The 26,694-nt window shown below is 35.2% G+C and overlaps 1 protein-coding gene across 1 annotated transcript; it reads right to left on the minus strand.

Moving 5' to 3' along the window:
- On the minus strand, window positions 1-26,006 carry si:dkey-33c12.4 (uncharacterized protein LOC560112 homolog). Its single transcript, XM_056471304.1, has 18 exons — window positions 25,827-26,006; window positions 25,449-25,492; window positions 25,274-25,352; window positions 19,519-19,688; window positions 19,350-19,433; window positions 19,195-19,263; window positions 17,070-17,258; window positions 13,294-13,449; window positions 10,609-10,684; window positions 10,440-10,530; window positions 10,195-10,336; window positions 9,651-9,755; window positions 9,429-9,519; window positions 6,849-7,002; window positions 6,682-6,756; window positions 6,480-6,582; window positions 4,668-4,774; window positions 1-830 (listed from the first exon to the last, which is right to left on the minus strand). Exons 1-18 carry the CDS (start codon window positions 25,858-25,860, stop codon window positions 710-712), a joined length of 1,890 nt encoding a protein of 629 aa, XP_056327279.1. The 5' UTR covers window positions 25,861-26,006; the 3' UTR covers window positions 1-709.
- Window positions 26,007-26,694: the final 688 nt, after the last annotated feature.

A 26,694-nucleotide genomic window follows, 5' to 3' on the forward strand; every position in this document is an offset into this window, starting at 1 on the left:
GATGTTACAGGTCACCTTTTATTGCATTACAGAGAACAAGTTTGTAGCGCTTTACAGACATAACAATGTAAATCAATTACAACTGAAAGCTTTTTTCCAGCCTAACTAATATGATATGATACTGTGTACTGCAGGTCATTTCTACAGCAGAGGTGGCACGAGACCGATTTTAAATTGAATTCGACATTTTAACATTTCAGCTTTTTCTGAAGCAAGATAAATCCTGCGGGTCAAAAGTCAAATAAAACCAGTATAATGATACTTACGGTTTAAAACCCTCGGACAATATGACATCATTAAGGGAAATACTTTTCAGAAAACTTAATAATAAAATAAAATAAAAACCTCTGTGGTGACCAAACCTTTGGATCGCTTATATTTAATATAAGGCATCATGTCACAATTTAGCCTAGCCAGCAACTAAAACCAATAACTGACTTAAAATTGTACATGTATTAATCTGTGGGAGAATAATAAAAAAAAAATAAAAGTGGATTAAACTTAAGCCATCATACCGGTTCATCCAAACTCCCTTCAACTATGCAGATATTAAGACTTTTTTTTTTTAAAAGAAAAAAGAAATTAAATGTGAACTGTAGCTAAATGACCAAACACCATGCGCCAAAGTTTTATGCAACTGAAACATTTACTATATCCAACTAATTCTAGTGATTTGAAGGTGTTTAAATGTCTGACATTATGCTGAGAATCAGGTGTGTGGTTTGGCTTTAGGTCGATCAATGCCCTTGTTTTCTGGAATATGCTTGAAGGTGCAGCGTTCATTCTTACAGCCATACATCCTCCAAAAATAACATTCATTAGGCTGTTTGCTGAAAAAAAAAACAAACAAACAAAAAAAAAAACAATAAAAGTTATTATTTTATTAATAAACTGAAATATCACATTTAATGCCACATAAAACATCAACCCTTGTGCATCCTTGTCTTTTTAACTTAATATTTTCTGCTGCAAGCAGTTGAATTTTTAGGTAAAGATTAGATTTTAGGAAAAGAAAATGAGGGTCAAATATTACTATCACACCAAGTAAAATGGATATATTCAGGAGCTTCAGGACAAAATTGTTTCTACTAAATCCTATTTAACTGTAATATTTAATCTGAGTGCAGTTTAAGTGGTGATCGTGCTTGAAGGATTCAAGTCATACATTCTCTGCCCTTAAGAATATTCTTAGGAAAATCTTTCATTTGTAAAACCTAACAGGTTAACTTAATACCTTCATGTTGTCCCAACACAAATGGATTGTGTGGAACCGTGGAACCAGCATTTTTTTACATTGCATGTATGTACATTGGAGATGCTCAAAATAACCGATTAACCGTTAACCGAAAGAGTGCGTTTGTAACCAATTAATGGTATCAGATAAACAATTAAAACACATTCTTTTATATATTTTTAAAGTTGGGCTGCATTAAGTAGGGATGGCTGACGTGAAAGTAATGTTTTGACAAAGTGTCGAGATCCTGAAGCGCAAGTGTTTCGAAGCACTGCACCGAAGCATGATCCGAAACACCCAGGTCACATGACTGAAGCGATTCAAAGCATCGATCAGTTCAGAAGCGTTTCGAGACCTGGAGAATCTGTGTTTGACTGACAGGGTCAGGAAACCTTCGATCTCATATGGCCTAGTGGACTGTGCCTGTGCACGTTGTTACTGTGCTTCAAATGACTTTTGGGTTCGAATCCTGACTTGTACAAATATTCCAAAATCATGATTATGTATCTTAATCATGTTTCTGTTTTATGGTGTAGTCTAGATAGGATACAGCTGTGCATTTGCCATCAATTTAGCATCCTTTTTGTAACTGTAAAACAATTTATATTTTAACAGTACTGTGATGGTTGGGTTTATAGAAGTTAATAAAATACAATGGGAAATTTAATGAATAACAAATAATTCTTGATAACTTCTGGCCACAACTGTGTCTGATCTAGCAACAACCCTGTTTTGTGACCTAACCAAGACATATTTATTCACAAAGTGTTTATTCGGATGTCAGACCTATGTTGAAACAAAACGATACAAGAACAAAGCATTTCAAAATAGCTATATCAGCCTGGACTCGAACCCAATATCCCCGCATGATAGTCAGGAACCCTAACCACTCCACTAAATCACTCGAAAACTCAAACTGTTCTTTGCTGAAGCTGTTCCAGTGCAATACATAAAAAATGACCACTAGGTGTCATCGTAGAGTGGGGTTTCGGAACGTTTCGAAGCTTCGACTGTTTCATTGTTTCATGAAGCCTCGCTTTGCCCACCACTAGCATAAGGGGCTGATTGGTTGTTGCTAGATTGGATACAGTTGCAGCTGGAAGTTAACGAGAACTATTTATATTATTTATAAAATTTCCCATTTATTGTATTTTATTAACGTAAACCTAACCTAAACCCAATCGTCACAGTAACGTAAAAACAGTAGTTGTACAGAGTATTATTTGTGATCTATTAAATTACCCAATAAATTGTATTTTTTAATGCCTACCCCCACCCAACCTTAAACCCAACCGTCACAGTACTGTAAAATTATTAATTATTGTTATACAGTGTCATAAAAAATGTTGCTATATTGATGTGCATATCGCACTTTCCACCCGGCTGCGTATCCAATCTAGACTTTACCGCGTCGATCCCCGACAGCGCTTTTTGTGTTGAAAAGGGCATTTTTTGAATGGTTTATTATCGGCTGTGAGTGTTTTGTGCGCTGCTTATGCACCCTGCGTGCCTCACATTATATTATTGCGCGCTGTGTTCTCGCAGTTGACATAAAACTAAACCCTAAGCGGAAAAGCGCATTACGTCAGTATGAAAGCAGAGGTGGGGTTTCTGTTGAGGTGCCTGCCGTGTTTGTGTTGTCAAGATGATGGATAACTTTTAATAATGGAGAAGAGACTTGTGGTCGCTGTTTCAAGTTATCCAGAGCTGTATTACTTTACAAATCTTGACTATCACTATGTTATTATTAAATATTACAATTATAACAACATTGACAGCAACACTCACACACAATAGACCAGCTGATTCAGTCGTTTCCTATAGTGACATAAAAACCGCTTCTTTTTTTTTCTTGTCAAAATAAAAGGCAGTGTGGTGCGCCTCGCTTTTTTGGAATGGAAAAGCGTGATCGGTGTGATCGGCCCCTGATGTGCAACAAATATTTGGTAACACGTAATATTTGGTAACATTTTGGTAACACGTGCAACCACACGTGTCTACAGACGTATTTTGCCAAAGAAGCAAAATGAAGGAAGAATATTTCTGGTCACTGTTTGACACAGAAAAGTTGACAAACCAGCGCTGATGCTGATGGCCTCTGGAGCCGCGTCATAAACTCAACAAATAGGCTATTGATGATTTGATGTATAACCAACAAACCAACCTTTTTTCCATTTGGAAAATTACAGTTATGAATAGTTCTTATATAATATCAGTTTTTAAAATGGCCTACATAATCTATGAATTAAACAAATCCAGTGATTGACTTGAATTTTGCATAACGTCAACTCCGCACCAAACTGAAGCTTTCATTTTATTGCTTATAAAACGTGTATGCAAATTAATGCAATATCATATGTAAACAACAAAATTGTTATATGCTATAGTAGCCTATACTTTACAAAAAGTCAACATATGAGCCCTAAAGTTCACAAGCAGCGCGTGCACATGAACCAAGAGTGAGACGAAGGAAATAAGTTATTATGAGATAATCTTTAAACTAATGACTTCTATTAAAAATGTTGAAAGGGGGTTTGGGATATAAGAATAACAGCGGAGCATTAATTACATGCATATTTTCAGTGGAGCGATCTATTTGAGGTAGCCTGATATTTTTATTTGATGGAAAGAAAAAACAAAAAAAACATGATTGGACAAACGGCCTATGCCGGTTCTTAAAGAACTCTGTGTTTTCGTTTTGTAATCTAAATTTGTCATTGAAGTGATAGATCTAGAGCAGGATTTATTTTATTCTTTTTATTTAGAATAAATAAATTGCATTTTCCTTTTTTTTCTATGCTGTTGGACACACTGCGGGCGCGTGAACACGCTCTGTTGTTGTTCTGTATGCTGCTGTTCGCATGTTAAAATAAATCAGTATTTTAAAATGCAATATTTAACGTGTCACACAATAGACATTTTTTATTTATTTTTTTTTTATTAAATAATATTTTAATATTAATCTGTTAACGGTTAATATTCGGTTAACAAGCTGCGGCTGTCGGTTGGTAAAATAAACCGAAATGAGCATCTCTAATGTATATGAAAAATTTGCGTGCGTTTTTTTTCTTCTTTACAAATTAAGATTTCACTGTGTCTTTTTTATTATTAAAAACGACACAGCTTTAAGAAAAACTGTAATATAAAGGATTAATAATCATAAGAAATTATGTATTTTTGTTAGTTATTACCTGTACTGATGCTTTAAAAAAAAAAAAAAAAAAAAAAAAAAAAAAAAGCACAAAAAAATTGAAACATTATCTTATAACTAATACATACATTTTTGCCCTCTATGGAGCTATGAGTAACTATTTTTAAATTGACCCACAGAGGATAAAGGCTGCACTTCTGATGTGCATCTCAACAGAGTGAGGTTTCATTTGTGTGCAATACACACTGTCTGCAACAATGCAGTATTTACCAGTTCACTCACCCATTCTTTCCTGAGGACTCAGTTGAAGCATCTCTAGACATTCCGAGACGAGTGTGAATCCTATCTGGATAACGCACTACTAGAGTTGCCCCATCAATGACATGACCCTACAGTCCACAGAAACACACACAAACTGTCATTTTGCCTTCCCTTCACTAAAAAGACAGAAATGATTCAGCGCTGTAAGCAAAGCCTCAAGAATGGATTTTATTAAGACTTGAATGGCTTAATATAAAGCGAATATTGTCCCTTAAAGCCAAGCATACACTGTAAATTCTGATTTCCGGAATATTACTTATCTAATAATCTGTCACAAGTGAGTTTGTGAAAAAAAAAAGTCACATGGATACAGTGAAATATGACACTATTTCATGGAGTTAGGAATAAATAAAGGTTGGAGCCAGCTCCAACTGGGCAAATCAACTGCAAATGGGTGGGATTTCAAGAGGCTTTAGATTAATGATTGATTATTCCTTATGTTGGTGACGTTTTCCTTTAAGGAGTGATTTTGAGTCTTAGGCCCAATTCTACCCCTTAGCCCTTCCCCTTACCCCTCGTTTTGCGCATTCACGTGAAGGGGTATCCTAATTCTCTTTAGCTTAAAGACGTAGGGGTAAGGGGAAGGGGTAAGAAACCAAGGGGTAAGAAAATTTCCCAGAATACACCAGCCACAATGGCAGGATAGCTGCACCCCTTCCTTCAGGAGATGCACAAATTAAAATTTTTTTTCGTTATTACAAATTTTTACAACAAACAAGCACATGTTTTAATATATTCATAACCGTGTTCGTGTTTTACTATCATGATTAAAAAAAATTAAAAATAAATAAAAACCACTAAAATTTCGCTATCCATAATAATACCTCCTGTAAAGCAGTCCCACAACATTCTGACACTCAAATACCCTGTCAGAAAAGTCTAGTGGCTGGGAATGATCTTTTTACAGTGTCTGGTATATTTAAATACATTTAGGTAGTCAGGCAGATTAATATAGTGAGTGGACCAAAGCGAATCAAATGATCGGTTCTTTAAAGGGAAAAAAAAAAAGAATCAATCAAATCAAATCCATCCATCCATCCGTCCATCAGATATCTATCTATCTGTCTGTCTATCTATCTGTCTGTCTGTCTGTCTGTCTGTCTATCTGTCTATCTATCTATCTATCTATCTATCTATCTATCTATCTATCTAATGCTTGTATTTGCACCACGTACATAACTTCACGCATTGGGTTAAATTAGGCAGTCCAGTCTCAGTGTTCAGTCCTTTACTTCCACTGTATCTGTTCAGCTGAGAGAACGGAACCAACCCCGTGAAGTCAGACGCAGCGATATTCCAAGATGGCGGCGCCCTAGGTCTAAAATCTATAGTAAAACATGCCATTTTCTTCAAAATGTCTAGATTGAGTTTGTTTAAAATATTTTCATTAAAGTGGAATCAAATCCTGAATTTGGTTTAAGTCTACCGGTATATTCCCAGCTACAAGTTCTTTCAGTAGCTATGGTTGACTAAATGCCTCAAAATGACCCATTGGTCCATTCTCTTCTCATCACTTCGAAAGCAGCAAAGACATTGCTTCACTTGTCATCCTTAAACTGAAAATTACAACCCCACAATATGGCAAGCGATGACATTAGCTCACAGATTGTAATGGTGTCTCAAAGTAGAAAAGTATAGGAAAATGCAGCTTTTAAATAGCGTAAAACATTTACACATTTCCGTAAGAGATATCATTCACATTATATTAGGCCATAAAAAATCTTAACACTAAAGCTTTCTTTTGAACGTTGAACTGAAAGCAAACATACTCACATTGAACATTTGTATGGCTTTCTCACAGCTGTCCTTGCTGGTGTAGTTAACAAAAGCGCAGTATCTGTCAGGCAACACTCTTACATTATGGATATTCCCAACACTGTTTCACAGAGACAAATAGTTTTCGATAGTTTAAAAGAAGCTCAAATGACACCAATGGTTGAAAGAACACTTTTACAAAACCAAGCAGTTCACTTACGATCTGAATAGGTCATAAAGCTTGGCCCCTGTTATAGAAGTCACCAAATCTCCGACCCAGATGGGAAACAGCTCTCTGTTTAGGAGTGAAAGAGACATTAAGACTGAGGTGTTTTTGGGGTGAATGGTTTAGCACCATGAATGCTGGGATATGTGTGTGCGCCTTACGGGGTATTAGGGGGAAATGGAGCAGTAGTTGGCATGCTGGGTCGAGGCTGGTTTTGAGGAAGAGGCATGAGAGGGAATTTAGCTGGAGATTGAGGGTGTTTGTACTGTACTGATTTAAACTCGTTTTCTCTGGGCGCAAGGACAGGGGCTAAACCTGAAAAGAATGAGAGTGTTATTAGTGCAAACTAATTACTTGTTTTAAATCTGTCCCACTTACAATTTATTTATATGTAAATTAGTGTCAAAATGCTCAAAAAAATCCTGCTTTTTAGCTGATACAAGCAGTGAGGAATATATTCAACAAGGCGGCAACAACAATGCTCCAAAAATTCCCATTTTTTTAAATTAAAAAGGCTACCAAAGCGTTTTGAGTACACCAGCTCAGACATCAGACATATTCATCACAGCATGTTGCTCTTTACATACACTTCAGAATAACATGATCTCATACATTATCTCACAACCAAAAAAAAGAGACAAATATACATGAGTAAATTAGACATTCAAAAACAAATCCTAATAATAATTAAAGAAAAACATTACAGAATAAAGAAATAATACAACAAAACTGCCAAAAACTTTTAATGTTTAATTAGTTGTTTGGGTAAAGGAATGGACGAATATCAAACTCCTCAGTTAAACCTCTCAGAGACAGCGTATCTAAAGTGAAAATCCAAAAGGATTCACATTGTAACAGCATTTTGTCAAGATCTTCCCTACAACGCGGACACTTAACAACTTTAATTGTCTCATAATTGAAATATGCTGTGCAACTGGGTTCCAGATCAGCTCTTACCAACATATTAGATATTAGTTCCTTTTTATTTTAAGAAATTGGTATTTTTGGAGCCTTGTTGAATATATTTTTGCACTTTTTGCTGCTTGGCTGAGCACACATTTAGAGTGATATGTGTGTGTGCTTTTGTGCATTTTTTTATTCAAGGAGTGAAGGAAATTAAAAGGATTTTGGGCTAAAATATCATTTAATATAAACATTAGTGCCTCTCTAAAAAAGGTAAGGAGAAAAATATAAGAAGTGAAATTTTCTCAACACATTTTTAAACATAACAGTTTTAATAACTCATTTCTAATAACTGATTTCTTTTATCTTTGCCATGATGACAGTAAATAATATTTGACTAGTTATTACTTAAGACGCCACTTGCCTTTAACAGCAAAAGCCGCTATATCCCGAGAACCAATCAGAAGGCGCGAATTGAATCATATGTTTTCAATGTAGCAGCGCGCTGATACGCCGGCTTTTATGAGAATGTTTTATTACGCTTTCGATTTTAAAAGATGGAGTTTGATGAACTGCGTGAGCCTGTCTAAATGTCACTGAATGGCAAATGAAAACGTCCCTTACCTCAAAACTCAGTGCATTATAATAAAAACAAAACACACTGTACAGTCTGAAGTGTAGCATGGATTCATTACGCTTTTTTGCGCAGCGACGCTACTTTGAATGACTCTGATTCACTAACAATTTACATTTACATTAAGCGGCGACTGCGCTTCACAAAAGATGAAGTTAAGATGCCGTTCTTTTATCCCACGTGGATGCTATGAGGATAAACAAGAGACAAAAAAAGAGACCAAGACCTTGAGTATGGTGAGGATGAATGAATGACAGCTTTCAAAAGTGTCTGAGAGACATCCCCTTTTTGCCCAGTAGGCCTACCTTGTGTTTTATTTGCTAATTTAAGCTATTTTAAAAAGAAAAGTATAATGTATACAACTATACATTATTTATATAACTTCATATTACCTATACGTCTGATAAGCTTTTTATATTAAATGGACAATGTACAGATATTGATGTTTGTGTATGTGTTTTATGTTTGGTAAAATAATTTCTAATGGCATCTTTAGTGATTTTTCAACCAATTACATTGTCTTGTCTCAATATGTGAATTTAGAGGTTTTTGCAAAAAAGCAGAAGTGGATTTAGCTGGTTTTGATGCAAAAGAAAATCTACCGTGTTTAAAAGCAAAGAATTGGCTAAAGTGACATTTATGAAAAAAAGTTATTTATTAGCTAATAACCTTTTCATTATCTATTAAACTTCTGAACCTTATTATAGGAGCCTGATAGAAAATGCTCATTTACAAGAAAAGAGGTCTGATGGATTTAGGGATTTAGGTTTTGCATCTGAACTCATCAATTATAAATCAGACATACTGTGAAAATTTCCTTTCTCTTTTAAACATAATTTGGGAAATATTTAAAAATTCAAAGGGAGGCTAATAATTCTGACTTCAACTGTATACACACACACACACAATAAATATTTTAGCTCAAAGCTCAAAAGAGCCTGTTGCAACCGATAGATCGTGTGGCATTTACACCAATTACATCTTGATTTTCACAGCAAAAAAATGTCCCTTGCATAAATCTATCAATCTACAGGATTCATGGACAACCTAGAAAGCAGGAATCAGTTTTTTTTCCCATCAAATAAAACAGTGATTACCAAATAAACTCAAAGATACAGCCTATTAATGATATAATAGGAGGTCACTTTTTTGCAGAAGCTAATTTCCGACCCCAATATGCATATTGTGTCATGTGTTATCATACCTGATAGCCCAGACATACTTTCTAGGGCTCTTTCTACAGTTCCATGGATTATAAGTGCATTTGAACTCTGTTCTTTGGTGAATCCCATTTCCTGTGGGTAAAACAAGGGCATTTCCAAATGGTCACATACATAATTATTAACAAACAACCAAAATGTAGCAAACTAAAAACAGTTACACAGCATCAGCGCTTATGTAATAATGCCTATTCATGTCCTCTCACCATAAGTTGCATGAGCTGCACTCTCATAATCTCCTCAGCCGCGTCTTTACAAGTGCTGTCCAGTTTTAACACTTCAGCATATGTAAGTCTGGCTTCATTATATCTCTGAGAGGAGAAACAACACTACTGTGAGAACAGAAGGGGATTTGGTGGATCAATCTGCACTGGTGAATAAATCTGACCAGGGTGATGAAACAATGATAATCATGATTTTAATTAAATAATTTTCTCTGAGTCACAAAATGACAAATATTTAACATGAGCCCTTTCACAAAGTATACCGCAATCAGTGCATTCTGAACTTGTATGTGCTCATACCACCAATTTTCCTGTTTAATTGTGTACACACACACAGCAGAAATATATCCAGCATTTAATAGCAATAAATTATTGGCCATATTGTGCAGCCCTACTCTAAAGAGATGGAAACACTAATGCACCATAGCTGACCACTTGTATTCCATTCACAGTAAACGCAAGTTGACACCAAGTCAATACCAGGGCTAAAGTGATGGATGACACAGCTAGAAGATATAATAAATACCTTTAGTCCAACCAATGCTTTGCCTTTTCTGTAAAGCCCTTTAATCCACTTGGGGTTCATAGAAAGAGCAATTTCAGCATCAGTTAAAGATTTCTCATACTGAAACATCTTTTCATAGCAGAAAGAACGATTTCCAAATAACCTGCAGCAAATAGAAAAGTGCAAACATTAAAATGACCTCTTAAAACATTGTAGTTGTCATTTTGAGCCATGCTACAGTTAAAACTGTTGGTTTGGACTCTTACTTATACTCTTTAGGGTTGTGCTTTATAGCATCGGTAAAATACTTCACAGCCATCTCCATATTCCCTGAGCCGGCGTACTGATTACCTATTACTGTTAAAAAGAAAAGAGAATTAGGGGGACATTTCATACCTAATCCATTTCTTTATTATGTAAACTCCACTCACACACCTGCCAGCTCCACACTTCTTGTAATAAAATCATTTGCATTGACAGACTCCTCTGCCTTCGCCTCTTCTTTAGCAACCTACAAGATTGAAAGATATTTGGAAATACAGACCATCAAAAATAGTTATTTTTGATTAAACATATAAACTAATAAATCACCTTGATTTTAGCAAGAATAGGGATGCCCCGATACCATTTTTTGGAACCGATCTGATCTAGATACTAAAATTCTATCAATACAGATCCGATCCTGAGCCGATGTTTGTTTTTTGTTTTTTATAAACATAACACAGTTTCTATAGTTCTGGTGCTAAACTCAAATAATAGCCTATAGCTTCTTTAGTAAAAATAACAAACCTATAGGCCTACTATATATGACAGATGGCACAATCTAATTAAAACATGATGCTTGCTATAAACTATACGATACATTATTTGAGCATTCGTTATGACATTGATCTGTTGCGGTCCAGATTGTTACCTTTTTTAATATTAAGGTTTTTCTTTGAAATCTGTACTAGGGTACCAATATTGACCCTAATTGTTGCTAAAATAACCAGCCTTTTAGCAAAGCTTGATATTTTCCTGCAGGTTTGAAGCAGACTAAACTAAACCGTCTGAGGCCAGTTTTACTTAAACATTCCCATGCCTAAACTTGCCGCGAGTGATATGGAGAAACTGAAAGCATGTCTGAAAAGTAATTTTTTTGTCTGAAAAATGATCTTTTTGAAACTAATTTCGTTTGGTATTTGTTGGTTATTTTATTGGTCAGTTACCTATAAAATAAATAAGAATATTTGAGGTGAACTTCAAAACAAGGTCCGCTTATGCTTCAGCAACAAACTGGTCTGTTAAATAAAATATTAATAAAATAAAATGACAGTGAAATATTTAGTTTCAGAGTAGCCTATGTTAGGCTAAATAATTTTCTGTTAATGATAATCCATATTGCCCCCGCCAGTTTCCCTTTTATTAATTTAATCAACTACTTTGAACACAATGAGCCAGGTTTTACAAACTATTCGCAGCACTTAAAGTATTCCTCTCTGAAGAATAAACTCAGTCGGAAGGATGAGAGAACAGAAACTCATTGTGAGAATAATTTTACTGAGCGGCACATGTCGCGTCTGCCCAACCAACTGCATGAATGAAGCACTTGATGCATCACTGAGACAGCGCGCAGCCCTCCGGTATCTGCGGACACTTCCAAAACAGCAGCACAAAGGGAAGAAATCAGTGCATTGAGGATCAGTCCAATGTCTTATAGAGCCTTTTCTAATTTAGAATTTCAGATAGACCTACTTTGTGTGTAAAGGGCATGTAATAACCATCTGTACTTCAGTTTTGCGAATGCGATCCGCTGATCTAACAGACACAGCGCAACATGATTTAGAAACAGCAATGACCTCCTTGTTGCAGGTCAAAATGAACCCATTTAATGCAAAACTAAATGCATTTCTCCACTTATTATTTAAACAGGAACAAGTAGTCTTGGAAAAATTCTCTCACGTTGTCATGAATGAGACATGTAATTTGAATTGTGAACAAATGGGGAATGATTGACAGGTGCAGCGGAGGAAAGCGCTGAACTGAACATGAATTTAAGCACTTTAATATTCATGTGTACATCACATTAAACTATGAAAGGGCTTCAGAACATTTGGGATATAGTAGGCCTATATGACAACTTTCTAGTGCCTCATAATAGGCTATCTTCGTGGCTTTTGTTGGCTTATAAATTACACTGAATATAGCGCACGCGCAAGATCGGATTTGGATCTGTACCAGCTGGCCGATACCTGATCGAGCAACAATATGTGGTATCGAACCGATATCTGATCCAAGTATCGGGATCGGTGCATCCCTAATCAAGAATATGACATATGTCCAGTAAAAAAGATTGAAGCTTCTCTCCTGTACTCAGCAAGACTGCATTTTTTATTAAATTTAGTACAAATAATATTGTAAAACATGGTTATTAATTAGAATTACTCAAGTTTAGGAAACTTATTTCAATACATTAAAGTATTTTTAGTAAAGTATTGACCCATCAGAAACAGTCATGTTATTTAAAATCTATTCCCTTAAAAACTCTCCTCTCCTCTCTTACAATTCTGTGTAAACAATTCTCCACAACTATTTTATAAAACTCAAAATATCTATAGACATGGACAAAATTGTTGGTAGCCATCTATTGAAGAAAGAAACACTGCAGAGTTCACTGAAATAACTTGAAACTGAAAAAGTAGTGATTAAATTGAAAAACTGCTGAAAGTAAACTAATGAAAATCGGATTACTTTCAAATGGTGCTTGAACAGAAACATTAAAAGAAAGCAAACTAATGAAGAGGACCAACAACTTCATCCACATCTGTATATAAAGAATTAAAGTAGTTTAAAATTAAGTCAAAGCAGTTAAAATGAAGATGTTCCCTTTATTTTTTCTATGAAGTTAAATAGTGATTATATAAATCACCTTATCGTCTTCACAGCTCATCTGAATGTTCTAGATAATAAAACTGCACAACACTGACTCACTAGGCAGCTGATTACGGTTTTAAGGACACCCAATCACTTGTACAAGGAAAGTCACGAGAACGAGTCCGTTATAATTCTTCTGAGCACCTTCCCTCAACTTCTTATCAAAACCCTGAGTGTTTACACATTTATCTTTCTCACTCCGCCCACCTGTTTTTGTGGCATCGCAGTGGCTTTCTGCTGGGATTCGTGTTCTTTTTTTGGGTTTGCTTGAGTGGGCTTCTTGTCAGGTTTAGGTTTCTGTTCCAGTTTGCGTTTGGCAATAGCAGCTGCGTTTGACACAAAGCAGCTATTCATGTCGAGCTCCTGAAACACACAAAATAAAAGTCACTAAAACTATTTCCAAAAAACAAATGGCTCTGTCAAGCTTGGAAAATGTCACAGGAGAGTCATATCTAGTGCCATTGGAACAATCACAGCTAATCGATTCTAAAACAAAAGTTACCGTGTGTGTACTGTGTATATTTGTTATGTGTGTGTGTGTGTGTGTGTGTGTGTGTGTGTGTGTGTGTGTGTGTGTGTGTGTGTGTGTGTGTGTGTGTGTGTGTGTGTATGTATGTATGTATGTATGTATGTATGTATGTATGTATATATATATATATATATATATATATATATATATATATATATATATACACACACACACACACATCCATATATGCAATATGTATATACACATAATTATATAAAATATTTTTCTAAAACAATATTGGTCACACTTAAAAACACGGTTTTATTAATTAATACCGGTTAATGGACTTACTAACATGAACAATACAGAATTTATTAATCATAGCTAAACAATAAAGGCAATATTAAAATCCAAAGATGTACTTGTTAACATCAGATAATGCACTGCGAGTTAATTAGAACTAGTACCTGTTGTTCATTTATTCTCATTCATGAAGATAAATACTGTAATAAATGTATTGCTCATTGTTTGCTCATATTAGTAAATATATCAGCATTAACTATTCCAACTTTGTTGTAAAGGGTTACCACAAATTGATATATAATATTAATATAGGTGTAAACGTTCTTAAAGTATATACACAGCTGTGTGCATTTATACATGTACACCAATGACTGTAAAAAAAAATCTGGACATGCGACAGCACCTTTTCCCATTGAACACTTTGAAGGCACAACACCTCATGACGGGCACAAACTGTCGCAAAAGACTGCTGAAATTGGATCTGCACTAAAACAAAGGCTCGCTAATATAAATAAGCACTTACATTTAAAAACACGTAATAATATACGATTTATTTAAAAACAGTGGGATGTAAGCTGTTAAAATTTAATAAAAACAATATATGTTGGACTGCAGAAATAAACAATCTTTCATGCGCTCTAGCAGACCATCATGCAAGTTGGCTAAGCTATGAGAACAAAAAATATTTCTTTTATAACAGGTTGTTGGTATTTATTATCTTCACAAGGGTAGAAATAACAACTGTAAAATATGAACAATAACATAAACAACACATACATTTTAGAAAGGTTTTTGTCAATTAGCAATCAACAGGACCCAAAATATACAGAAAATAAATAACGATTTATGCGTTTAATCATGCGTTTAAAAGATAAATACAGCAGATTTCTAAATATCAACAGGATATTTACACATCCCATCCCTGCACTATATAAAATAATCCTTGTCAATTTGTACAATAAACTTCACAGTATTAATACATCAACTGTTGTCCATCAGCTGCTGCAACATCGCTTGTATATTGTTTATCATTTTTTTGCCTCCATTTTCTTATGGTTTATTCGATGCCTTCATTACATCTGGCAAAGAGGATTTACATTCATCTTAATGTTTATTAGGAGTTTTTTAATAAAAATCCAATGGTAAATGATGTATATAAATAATATAACATTTACAGCTCTATTTGTTAAGATTCTGCTTCGAGAACATTAATATTTTATAACAGCAAATTCAGTAGATTAACTTAATAACATGCTGAAACTCAAAATGTCAGCGACGTCCTTTAAATCAAGTTCAAATAACGTTACAGTAGATCAATATGGAGATCAGCTAACATTAGTTTTGTCTTCCTAATTATTATTTCAGACCCATATAGGGAATTACTGCTAGACAGCGATCACCTGTATTTTCCCCGTCATGGCTAGGCGTGTATCAGCAAACTAATAAAGCCCGATAAAACCCTGACCTTACTGAATAAACAGTGTTCCACCAGATCCTGTATGTCAGAAAGTATAGTTTACTGCTGAACAACTCATTTTATCATGGTAAAATAACACAGAAATGGAATAATAACACTTCAATCTCCTCCCGAAGCTCCAACAGTCTGCTTTTGGAAATTGTCAATCACGATGACACGCCTCGTTTTTATAGCATTAAATTACTGGCTAAAAACATACTGTTCACAAAAATGAAGATCTGCACCTATATCAGCTTGATAACTAGTGCTTTAATTGACCAAAACTATCTATCAGGAAATTTTATAGCAAGTGTGATAAATTGTTTTATTTGGGCTCAAGTCTCGTTCATTAACACAGAGGAGGGGAGCTTTATCACTTGTACTGCAGCCAGCCCCCAGGGGGCGATCTAACGGCCGGGAGCATCACTCAAAAGCATTGACTGTAAAATATATGGACGGAGCATCCGTGACATCACCCATAGGTTTCTGAAGAGCGCACATGAAGCTAAAAGTAGGCGCAGCCAACCATCGCCATTTTGTTCACGCGTCATCGCACCCACGGCGGGATACCAAACAAGGGCAAAAAGGCGGAGAGTGAGCGGAGCTACAGACACGTGCTGGCATTTTGCTTGGACCTGGTTTAGACAGAGCTTACTTTGGGAGAAACGCTTGATACTTTATTACCTGCAACTCGTTTGTGTTCTAATCACATGTGCTTGGTTGTACACTATATCAATAAAGTGTTTAGACTTTTAAAAACACTGTTGTAATACATTGAGCCACTAAGCATTGTTCTTATGGCATTTTTCAACAGGAGGAAAACACGAAATGCATCCAAACACTTCAATTATAGTCTGTGTTAGTAAATCCAAGACTATTGATGAAATCCAGGCATCACAACACTGTATGACAACGCTTCATATGACTGTTTTATAGCCTACAGCTAATCAATCTGTCACATTCTGGAGTGCATTACAGCTCTAAAGAACATTATAAATGATAAATGATCTTAAATAAAACACACACATTTATAGAGATGGTATACAAGTATATAACTTTACTCACCAGGGAAACGGAGGCCACGTGAATGGTTTATGAGCACAATTAAGTGCACACAGCATACCATATCACCTGATAATTGTAGGAAATAATCCCAAAAGGCAACTGACTGTGTAAAGAAACATTAACCAACACAAAAATGCGATGTATATGCCGAGTTTATCGGCTAATTAGCCGTAATCAGCTCAGGTGACGAGACAGCGAGCAGCGAGACCTAGCTGTCACTCAAGTGGCCACGCCCTTAATTATGCAGACTTAATATAACTTAATAAAACGAAACGGATGAGTTATAAAAAAATTCACCCCCCTCACAGTTGTCATGAAGGTTAATCATGGCTATAGGCACCAAAGCCATCATTTGTACCAGGCTGTAAGCATGTTTTTATCAGCTGTAAAAATGGCCAATTTCCCATTGCAGTCAGAAATGACCTGGACTTCCTGGAGCCAGCCCCCCAAGGCGAGTCGATGAATTGCAGTTTTAGTTACTTCCGTATTGGCTTCCCGAGGGAGAGCGTGAGGTTGCCCCTTGCTCAAAAGCAGGCATGTGGCACACTTGATATAGACCCAATACATGCACATATATTATGTAAAAAAACAAAAAAAGAATGCAAACGTTTATTTCGTATATGGAAAGTAATGATTAATCATTACACAGCACTAGTCAAGTTATCGCAGAAGATTTAAAAACAAACCTACCTCTGGTTCCATTGCCGAATCTTCCTCTTTATCGTCTTCCTCATCACTACTGCTATCACTGCTCGACACAGGTGCTGAAATGGGCTGAGGGTCAGGAGGCACAGATGAACAACTTTTACATTTTTTATCTTTATTTTCATTATCTTTATCTGCATGTTTGGTCTTTTCTGGTCCAGGGTCAACTTGTACCTAAAAACAAAGTGGGAAAAAAATAGGTAAATAAAACAGTCAGCATAATTTCAGTAAGGCAAATTCAAAATGGAAGTTTGCCATATATGGCACATTCAAACAATAAAGCTGGGAAAATACATTGGTGCATTTAGAATTAAGAAATCATTCTGTATCGTTTCTGAGATCACCCGAATGCATGGCGATTTGCTTTTGGATTGAAGTATTCGCTAAAGCGGATTACATACATATACAAAAGCGCAAATATAATTGCATGAATGACACCGAGAGCACACTGCATTTGTCACAAATGTATAAAATTCAATATAATCACATCTTCTACACAAGTTCAAACGAATTTGCAGAAAAAATAAAGTGGGAAAAATTGTGTGAGGCGAAAAAAAAAAACGGGAGTCAAGTCAAGATGGATGTGTTTTGGAGTGAACCTAGCATAACACAAACTACTTGAACTAAGTGTTGAACTTGAATTCACGAGCACATTTTAGTTTTAAAAAGGCATTTTAGAATGAAAATGATCCGCGTCCATGCTGGCGTTTCACCCAGCATTTCTGAACAACTCTCCGTCCACATTACACTGCTGAAAAACGCACATCACGTGACCTCACACACGCACTCAGGCATGCGCTGCAGCAATGAAAGCTGTGCATGTCGGACTGCTCATCAAGGATCTACCGCTGGATCTAATCTCACTATATTTGTTAAACGTGATATTTAATTAATTTTGTCTAATATCTAACGAAATATTCCCCGAATTTCATCCTTTGAATCTATTACTTGTTCTCAGGTAACGTGTTTTGGCTAAGTGCAAAGATAAGTTAATATATTCATTTATGTAACCGCGTACACTAATTCTGCACATTTGACTGATTGCTTGTCTTTACTTCCTATCATGTATAAACTTATTGTACGTTATACTATTATAAAGGCCATTATTGATTATTAAAACTGATATTCAGTGAAAGAGAGAGTAGATTTAGTATTTTCTATGAAAATGAGAGGCAGTAATGTTATAGGCTCCGTTTTGTTATAAATATGCATACAGAGAAGATGACGGTCATATAAATAATGCAGCTACAAAATGCCTAAACATTTTTGGTGTCTGTTAAGTTAATATCAAACTGTAAATAGGCAGTTTCTTATATCATGTTTTCATTTTATTGTTAAGGTAGTAAACAATGTAGCCAGGATGACGTGAATGAGGTAGCCTACACTGTTCCCTTTGAAGATTTACCCGACGTGTGCGTGTGTATTTTTTTTTATATAGCGCATTTATCGTGTATGGTCATACACCCAAAGCGCTTCACAAAGGGCTTCTCTTCACACCACCACCAGGACTCCCAATGTGTCCTCAGGAGTTTGTCTTCGATTTCAAACTTGCAAAGTCTGAACTTACAAGGAGAGGATGCAAGACTAAACTGTGTGTAGGCTACTTAATACTGAGGAAAAAGTCGAATCAGATAGGCGAATGTTAGCAGCCCTGCCTCTGTTTTCAAATGTCTCCATTTTCCCATATCCACACGTACGCATTCTAAAACGAAAACGGCCTCTTCAGTGTTTTTGGCGCTCGAAAAACAGCGTAACCGTAGCAAAACTTATGCATTTTAAAACAAAAACGTATTAGTATAAACTGGGCCTTAAACTAATGATTATTAATGTTAAGTGAATTACAAGTATTCATAGTAAACAGCAAATATTAATCTTGTGGTGTAAAAACCAAGGTGCAAGTACATTTCTTAACCTACATAACTACAAACAAGCAGTCTTCTTTAATTGAGTGTATAGTTAAGAACTAGCCTAAATTTGTCCCATCTGCTATTAAAAACCTAAGCTCAGAATCGATTCCAGAGAGAGTCGGCACATCCTGAAAATGTAAGAATACCTACACTTTTCGTAATGCATCAATTTATCATCCCAGCCCTAACAAACAATCACTCACCAGTTTATTTTTTCCTTTATTTGCATTTTCTTTCTCTAATTTTTCCAGGCGACGTCTCTCCTTTTGTCTCTGTTATATTGAAGTGAGGTAGCACTTATGATTATGATTCATGATTACAAATACCTGATAAACACCCAGTGTGTGTTGCCTCTCACCATTTTTTTCATTTTTTTCTTCTCAGCTTTTTTCTTAAGTTTTTCTTCCTCATCCACTAGCTCTTTTGCATTTCTTTCCGCTTCCTGAAATAAAAAGCAGAATAATGATCACAATAATATAGAGCTCACATGAAACTAAATAAGTGAATCATGTGTATTTGACACAAACCTCAGCTGTTATTGGTTTTGGTAGACCTCTGTCTAGGAAGTTGCGTGAAAAGCCACAGTATCTGCTATTTGTACGACTACTGTATTTATCGTCATCATAATAATAATAATCCTCATCAGATGAATCATCATATCCAGTAAACTGAGCTGCAAAGGGGTCCAGTTCTGGAACTTTAACACAAAAAATAAATAAGTCACAATCAGCTTTAATCTCACACAAACCTACAGTTCATTAGGGTGCGTTCACACTCGCATAGTTTGGTTCATAAAACAAAAAAGCATTTAGTCCTAGCTAGATCATCATTAAAGGGCGCCTAGCTTACCCTTTTTTTCAGATTTAATATAACTCTTTTGTGTCTCCAGAATGTGTCTGTAAAGTTTCAGCTCAAAACACCCTTCAGACTATTTCTTATACTTTTTATACGTTTTTTTTTATACCTTTTAGCAGCAGGTAGCGGTTTTGTTGTACTGCGCCTTAAGGGCTAGTCCTTCCCGCCCACCGTTCCTACGTGCCTTAATCTCCTCCCTCGGCTGATTCAGACAACAGACAGACATAAAGGAAGCAGATCTCACTTAATGTTTGTGAGATATACTACAGTAAGAACTTTACCAATCAGTATTTGATGCATTTGTTGTAAATTTGCAACAACTAGTCACACACAATGTCGTTACAAAGTTCACGCACACACACAGACAGCACGCTCGTTTAGCTTTGCACTCTTTTTTCACACAAATGTGACAGGATACAGGTTAATATCCACTGCTGTATGGATATCTGTTATGCTAAATGTACAAAATAAACCTGATTTAACGTCCACAAACTGGGATTGAAGCGTCTTCTTTTATAATTGGCTTGACACGCGGCTGTGCTGATAAAGCAAATCGCTGTAATTCATTACACACATGCACCGTTTTAAATCTTTTTAAACTTGTAAAACACTCTTGATCACATTTGATGATGATTGATGATCCTAGCGAACTGAACAGACCTTTTATTCCCGGTTGCTTTGCGCTCGTCCTGTCTTGTTGGTATGATGATACACGTGACTACCGGGACATGTTAATCAATTCGGTGGACGGGGGGACCGCACTCCTACGTCAAGTTGCGGTCGGTCTGAAAACCGCTCCAATTGGTCCACTGTTTTTATGTTGTCAAATTGAAAAGAAAAAAAAGGACTGGGTGTGTTTATATCACCCCAATATGACGGTATATACACTATACCTACACATATGTTTGTCCAAACAGCTTGAAAAACAGGTTTTTCACCACAAGTGCCCTTTAAGGATTTTTAAAGTGTCATGAAACACTAAACTACATTGTCTGAGTTTTAGATAATGCTTGCCTTGCATCTATTCATTTTATTTGTAGAAGAAAAACTGGTTTCTCGTAGCACTGTGGAAAAACATGGGGTTGGTGCCTCCAAACACCCAAGTGATTCACCCGTGATATGAACCTCTCGGCTAGACAGAGCAAACAAATGTTGCTGACAAAGCTTTTACATCTGGAAATTGTAATCAGGGCCAAAAAAAAGTGACATACAGAAGTCATGCATGAGATGCACTTCAGCTTATTTCAGCAAGTTTATACCAGTAATCTAATTATTTACCTTATTATGAATTAGACAATATTATGATTGAGTTCACATGGGTTGCTTTAAGAATATTTCTCTTTCATGTACCCATTTTATATATATCGCACGTAGACTGATTAATGGCACATGTCATAATGTCTGTGGAAATAAAAATTTATATAATCTAGTTCCAAATGAACAATAATATAAGTGAAAAGGTAAAGTCTTTAGTTTTAATAAGCACAAATTATACAATTTCATTCAAAACTCTAGCAGCCAAGGTGTGAGAGACATTAAACCTTTTATTTCCTGAGCACTGGCAGATCCCAAAGTGATGCAAATGCTACGGGCAGAGTCGTAACCGCCATTTGTGGATCCATTTGTGGAGCCAAAGAAACTCTTTTGCTGATAAACTTGTCTGGTCAATGTCTGGACAGGTTCTTTAACCTATCTACCTTATTCACATGTTCTATGTCTCCACCTTAAGTCTGCCCCTCCTAAAACATACAACAGACAGGACAACTCTGTCCAAATGAGACTCATTTTAGACTCTTGGTAGACTATAAGAGACTGACACAATTTTCAACATGTCACTCCAGAATTTCACATCCAGGGTTCAACAATAAAAACTGCCCGATGGCCCGGGGCCAGTGTGCGAGATGCTGGGACAGTAGACAAGATTGTTACTGGCCTTGTCAAAGTTTAATTTGCCTGCGACTATTTCTCAATTGTGTGCAAATACAGTCTTAGAATTGTGAAACGGTTTGTGCTTTTAAGCCTTTAAATGCTACATTCACTGCGATGTCATAAACACAATATTGTTTTTCGGTTCCTTTTATGTGATTGGATGTTGTGAGCATGTTATTTTTTCCATAACCTGGTGACAACCAGTGCAGCAAAGAGGCGGCAACATCAAATTATGATGTTAAAAGAAAATGTCTGTTTCTAACATCTTGGAAGCAAGTGATGTTTTGCACAGTTTGGCAAGACAGCTACATTTTGTTAAATAATTTAGAACTGCAATAAAATACCTGCACATTTTCTATACTGCTCTTTTTTTTTGCATAACACATTTTGCTCATTATACATTTATTAACATTTTTAAATTCTACATTTAAATTCTAGATTTGCAGACATTATTCTTGACACATTATTTAAAATATGTAGCCAAGAAATTGCTGTTAACTTTTTTTTTTGGTGGGGCCAGTAAAAATCTTCGGGCCAGTAGAAAAAATCCTTAGTGTTGAACTCTGACATCACTAAAGAGTTTGTCTGTGCTATGGTACCATTTAAAGTTTTGTGTAGGCATGGGCCGGTTTAAGATTCTGACGGTTTGATAACCTTCACGGTATTGTGATAACTGCTCTAAAATATATACTTTTTAAATGTCTGGGTAAAAACAAAAAACTGTTTCCCCTTTGAACACAATATATTTTGTTTTTTGAAAGATTTAAATGTTTTTGGAGCAGTAAACATGTCAGGCTAAATAACTCAAATAAATCATCGACTTCTGCTTTCTTCATTAGTTTCAAAACACAGATTTCTTGATTTAAAATGGCAACTTTGGATATATTTTCTGTTGAAGATACTGTTGTCCTAAAAAAAAGTGTAAATAAAAAAATCTTACACATACCTTAGAAACGGTATTACAGAAAACTTTGGTGGTTTTAAAACCTTGACTTTTCCAAATATACCTTGAAAACAGTTATCATCCCATGCCTAGTTTTGGGTGTTTCATTGTTAATTTTATAAAGCTCCAAATACAGTTAAACGTCTGCCACATGCAAACAGACGATGGAGAACATTAATTCTGGCTCAAAGCTTTGCTTTATTGTTTGTTGTCAGAACTGTTGACCATTGCAGTTTGTTTCTCTTTTTGCAAAAAGAGGCCAAATGTCCCACATAGCAGTAATAGCACGATTAAGTTTTGTACATGTCTATACTACACTTCGATGATAGCTAAAACAGGACTCCACATTCAGTTATTCACACTCCTTAATTCAGTTTGAGTGTGATTTTAGCTAAATTAAAGTAATCAGTAAACTTTTTACAGAAAAGATTGTTAATCATAGTATTATCTTAATTGTTTTAATGACATTTTGATTGCTTCGCAACCAAACCCTGTGTGTGTGTGTGTGTGTACTGTCAGAGCACTAATTACTGATGCGTTTATGATGGTTTATTATGATTATCAAGTGTTTCTGGATGAACACAGTTCATGTATTTGCATAGTTTTCAATTTACAGCAAGTTTTTTTCTAATGGAATATCACAAAAGAGACGTTTTATAAAAGAATCTGTACATTCAACAGTAACTATTAATTCATTCACCATTTACATTTATATTTATACATTTACAGCATGTTTTCTTGTTCCCCATTTTAATATATATATATATATGGCACATTTTAAAAAAGTACTAGAATAAAATTCTAAGACACAATTATGACCTTACAGGACAAACTAAAATTTCACTAAGATTTTTTTGAGAGGGGATTTTTAAATGCATCGTAAAATTATTTTGCTAAACAATTAAATGAAATTGAAAAATAATAACACTAGAAAATATTACTATAAAAGAATAAAGGAGGAAACGGGAAAATTAGGGTTCTTGTAGTTTTCATTGGATGAGCATGGAAAAAGATTGAGAATGATTGGTGCAAATTAAAACTGCTCAAGAAATTACAGTTCACAGCTGATGTTTTCACAGATTTGTGTGTGTGTGTGTGTGTAAAAGGGGAACATTCTCTGATAAAAACCCACATTTTTGAGCCTACTTGCATTTTAAGGTTGCATATATAGACACCCTTTTCTGTTGCTGTTGTTTGTTTTAGATTTGTTACTGAAGCATAAATCAGTCAAACTGCATGAATGTTTGTTTGGAAGTGAAGAGATAGCCATCTTTTTGGGGGTCTTGCTTGCTTTGTTTGATGTGCAACAGGGTTTGAATGGCAGCATTCACACCTTTTCAAAATCCCACCAAATGTGTTTTCATCAAAACAAACTCGCCAAGTGTGACCACAAGCCCAGAAAAAACAACTTAAACTTTAGAGAAGTAGAAAATGCACATGATCGTTTATATCAGGGGTCACCAACCTTTTTGAAACTTAGAGCTACTTTTTGGGTACCAATTAATCTGAAGGGCTACCAGTTTGATACACAATAATAACAAATCTGCTCAATTTACTTTTAATTATATGTTATAATAATAATTAATGATACTCCTCTATGTGAAGACACTGATCATGTTAATGATTTCTCACAATAGTTGTCAACAATGATTTAACAAGGTAGGAAATGAATAAATATCAATATGCAAGGCCTGCGCCTTCCCTTGACTCCGCCCCCTTGTCAAATCAACGCCACAAAGTGAAAAGTGCAAAAACATGCAGTGTAAAGTGAAAACAGCATCGCAAACTCACGGTTGAACATGTGCAAATATTTTAGTTATTTTTTGCTCTGCTTGACTTTTATTTGCAGATCTTCTTTTGTTTGCCATTTTCAATCTTAAATTTCAAGACTTCATTATTCCTTTGCGGTTCTTTATTTTTGTTAGCAAAATTAATTTTTATTTCTCAAAAATACATTTTTGCTTGGCGATTTTTAAAAAAAATTTTGCTCAATACTTTATTATTTGTTTCCAAAACTTTCTGTTATTTTGCAAGTATATATGGCCCTAGATTGACTCCATAGACCCCTGATTTACATAAAGATCTACCTTAAATCCAAATGCAAGGCTGATAACCTACGGCTCATACTGGGGTAAAGTTTGTTTTATATCTGCACATTCTGACTTTCTTCTTTATAATATCATTTTAGAAAAGTTTTTGTTTAAAAATTCTAAATAGGGAAATTATATTAGCTGCCAATGACTATCAAAGTACAACATTGTTCGGTCAAGTAAAAAGTGCTAATGTTGTTTTAAAGTTACACTCGCATGCAATTTCAGACCAAATATTCAAAGTAGTGTGGTAAAACATTTTAAAAAATGAACGAATGTGCAAATATAAAACTAACTTTACCACAATATGGCTCACGGCTAATTGGTCAAACTAGTTAAACATGGTAGCTACGTTTATGCACATGGCCAAATATCTGTTATAGCTTTTATATGATATCACGCACGACTATTAGGGTGTGTGTGTGTGTGTGTGTGTTTGTGTGTAAGAATAAAAACAAGTCTTACCGTATTTATAACCAAAACTCAAGGCATCTAAGATATTGCGATTTGCTGGTCTATCATTGATCATATCCACCATAGCCTCCTAATAGGACAACAAAGAGACTCAGAAATTGCGTACTCAAATATATTGATTATTCAGTTTAACGAAGACACGTCAGACAAAAACGTAATGACTCACGTGGGTCCGCATGAGGTGCTCATTATTTTGCATCAGGAAGTAGTCTGGAAGAATAAGAGAGAAAGACAAATTTTAAAGGTTGTAACAGGTCTCATATAAACACACGTGTACAGTGAAATCTGAGGTTTAACCCTACAACATCCAAACAAAAATACATCGCCGCTTTCTTATATTGTTAAATGTAATCATACACTGCATAATTAATTATATTTTAAATTACCATGAGGGTAAAAAGATTAGTACAGATGCGTACTTGTCTTAGATATTGTGGTCAGAGTTCAAGAGCAACACGTTTTTCTATTGTCCGGAGAGCAACATGGTTTGCGTAAGCTGACGAAGTTTTGGTGGACATGATGAAAAGAGCCTAACAACACTTACCTGGTCCTATTGTATGCTTTTTTGATATTGACATTATCGCGAATATATTTATAACGTTATTTGATATAATACTGTATTATTAAATATTTACGTATCTTCTAAATGGTCTAACATGCCTTTCAGTCGCACTCTTTTCTCGAAATTCTTCCCCACCTTTGCACACAGTGCTCGCTCACAGCAGCACGCATGCGCATCAGCGTGCAACATGAACGCGTCGAACCACGTGATGCGGTTTTTGAAAATTAGATACATAAAATTTAAATAAGTTAAAGAAAAAAATGAAATTAATATTAAAGATAAACATGGTAAATATGATAACTATAAAAACAGCATGAGCATATTTCTAACGTAATGTGAGTATTATTTTTGTTTTCCAAAAAGATTATACTTTAAGGATTTTATTTTAATGTCTTATATCTGCATAAAATGTGCGTTTATAACATATTATTATTTTTTTTTGTTCAAATGTTACATAGGATAGGATGCAACCATACAAGCTAGCAGCATAATGAAATAATTTTGAAACTTCACAGTTTACAGAAGTGATGTAAAATTAATCTGTAAACTGTATTGTAATTTGTAAATCAAATTAATGGGTGGACAGAGGAATAGTTTTTTATTTTAGATTTATTAAAAAAGGACGGTAACCTTTACTCTTACTTTGAGTTTTCTGCTATTTACAGAAGGGATATTTCACCTAGAGTATATTATGGGGTCACAGAATTTATTTCTCCAAAACTATTACATCTGACTGAACATGTGCTTACAGACTTAAAATGTGAAATGCCTTAATTAGCTATTGGAGGGGTGGAAATTACTGAAATAATTGGTACATTGGAAGAAATTTTGTTAATAAGTCTAGCTTGTA

The sequence above is a fragment of the Danio aesculapii genome, chromosome 13, assembly GCF_903798145.1.
Source record: "Danio aesculapii chromosome 13, fDanAes4.1, whole genome shotgun sequence".
Taxonomy (NCBI): Eukaryota; Metazoa; Chordata; class Actinopteri; order Cypriniformes; family Danionidae; genus Danio; species Danio aesculapii.

What these genes read in the sequence shown, in the direction of transcription:
- si:dkey-33c12.4 (XM_056471304.1), bottom strand. Translation starts at nt 25,860, where the DNA reads ATGTCAATATCAAAAAAGCATACAATAGGACCAG. An exon ending in CTGCGATGCCACAAAAACAG is followed by an intron (nt 10,685 to 13,293) that starts GTGGGCGGAGTG and finishes TCAATCTTGTAG; the next exon opens with GTTGCTAAAGAAGAGGCGAA. An exon ending in AAGTATGTCTGGGCTATCAG is followed by an intron (nt 7,003 to 9,428) that starts GTATGATAACAC and finishes CATTCTTTTCAG; the next exon opens with GTTTAGCCCCTGTCCTTGCG.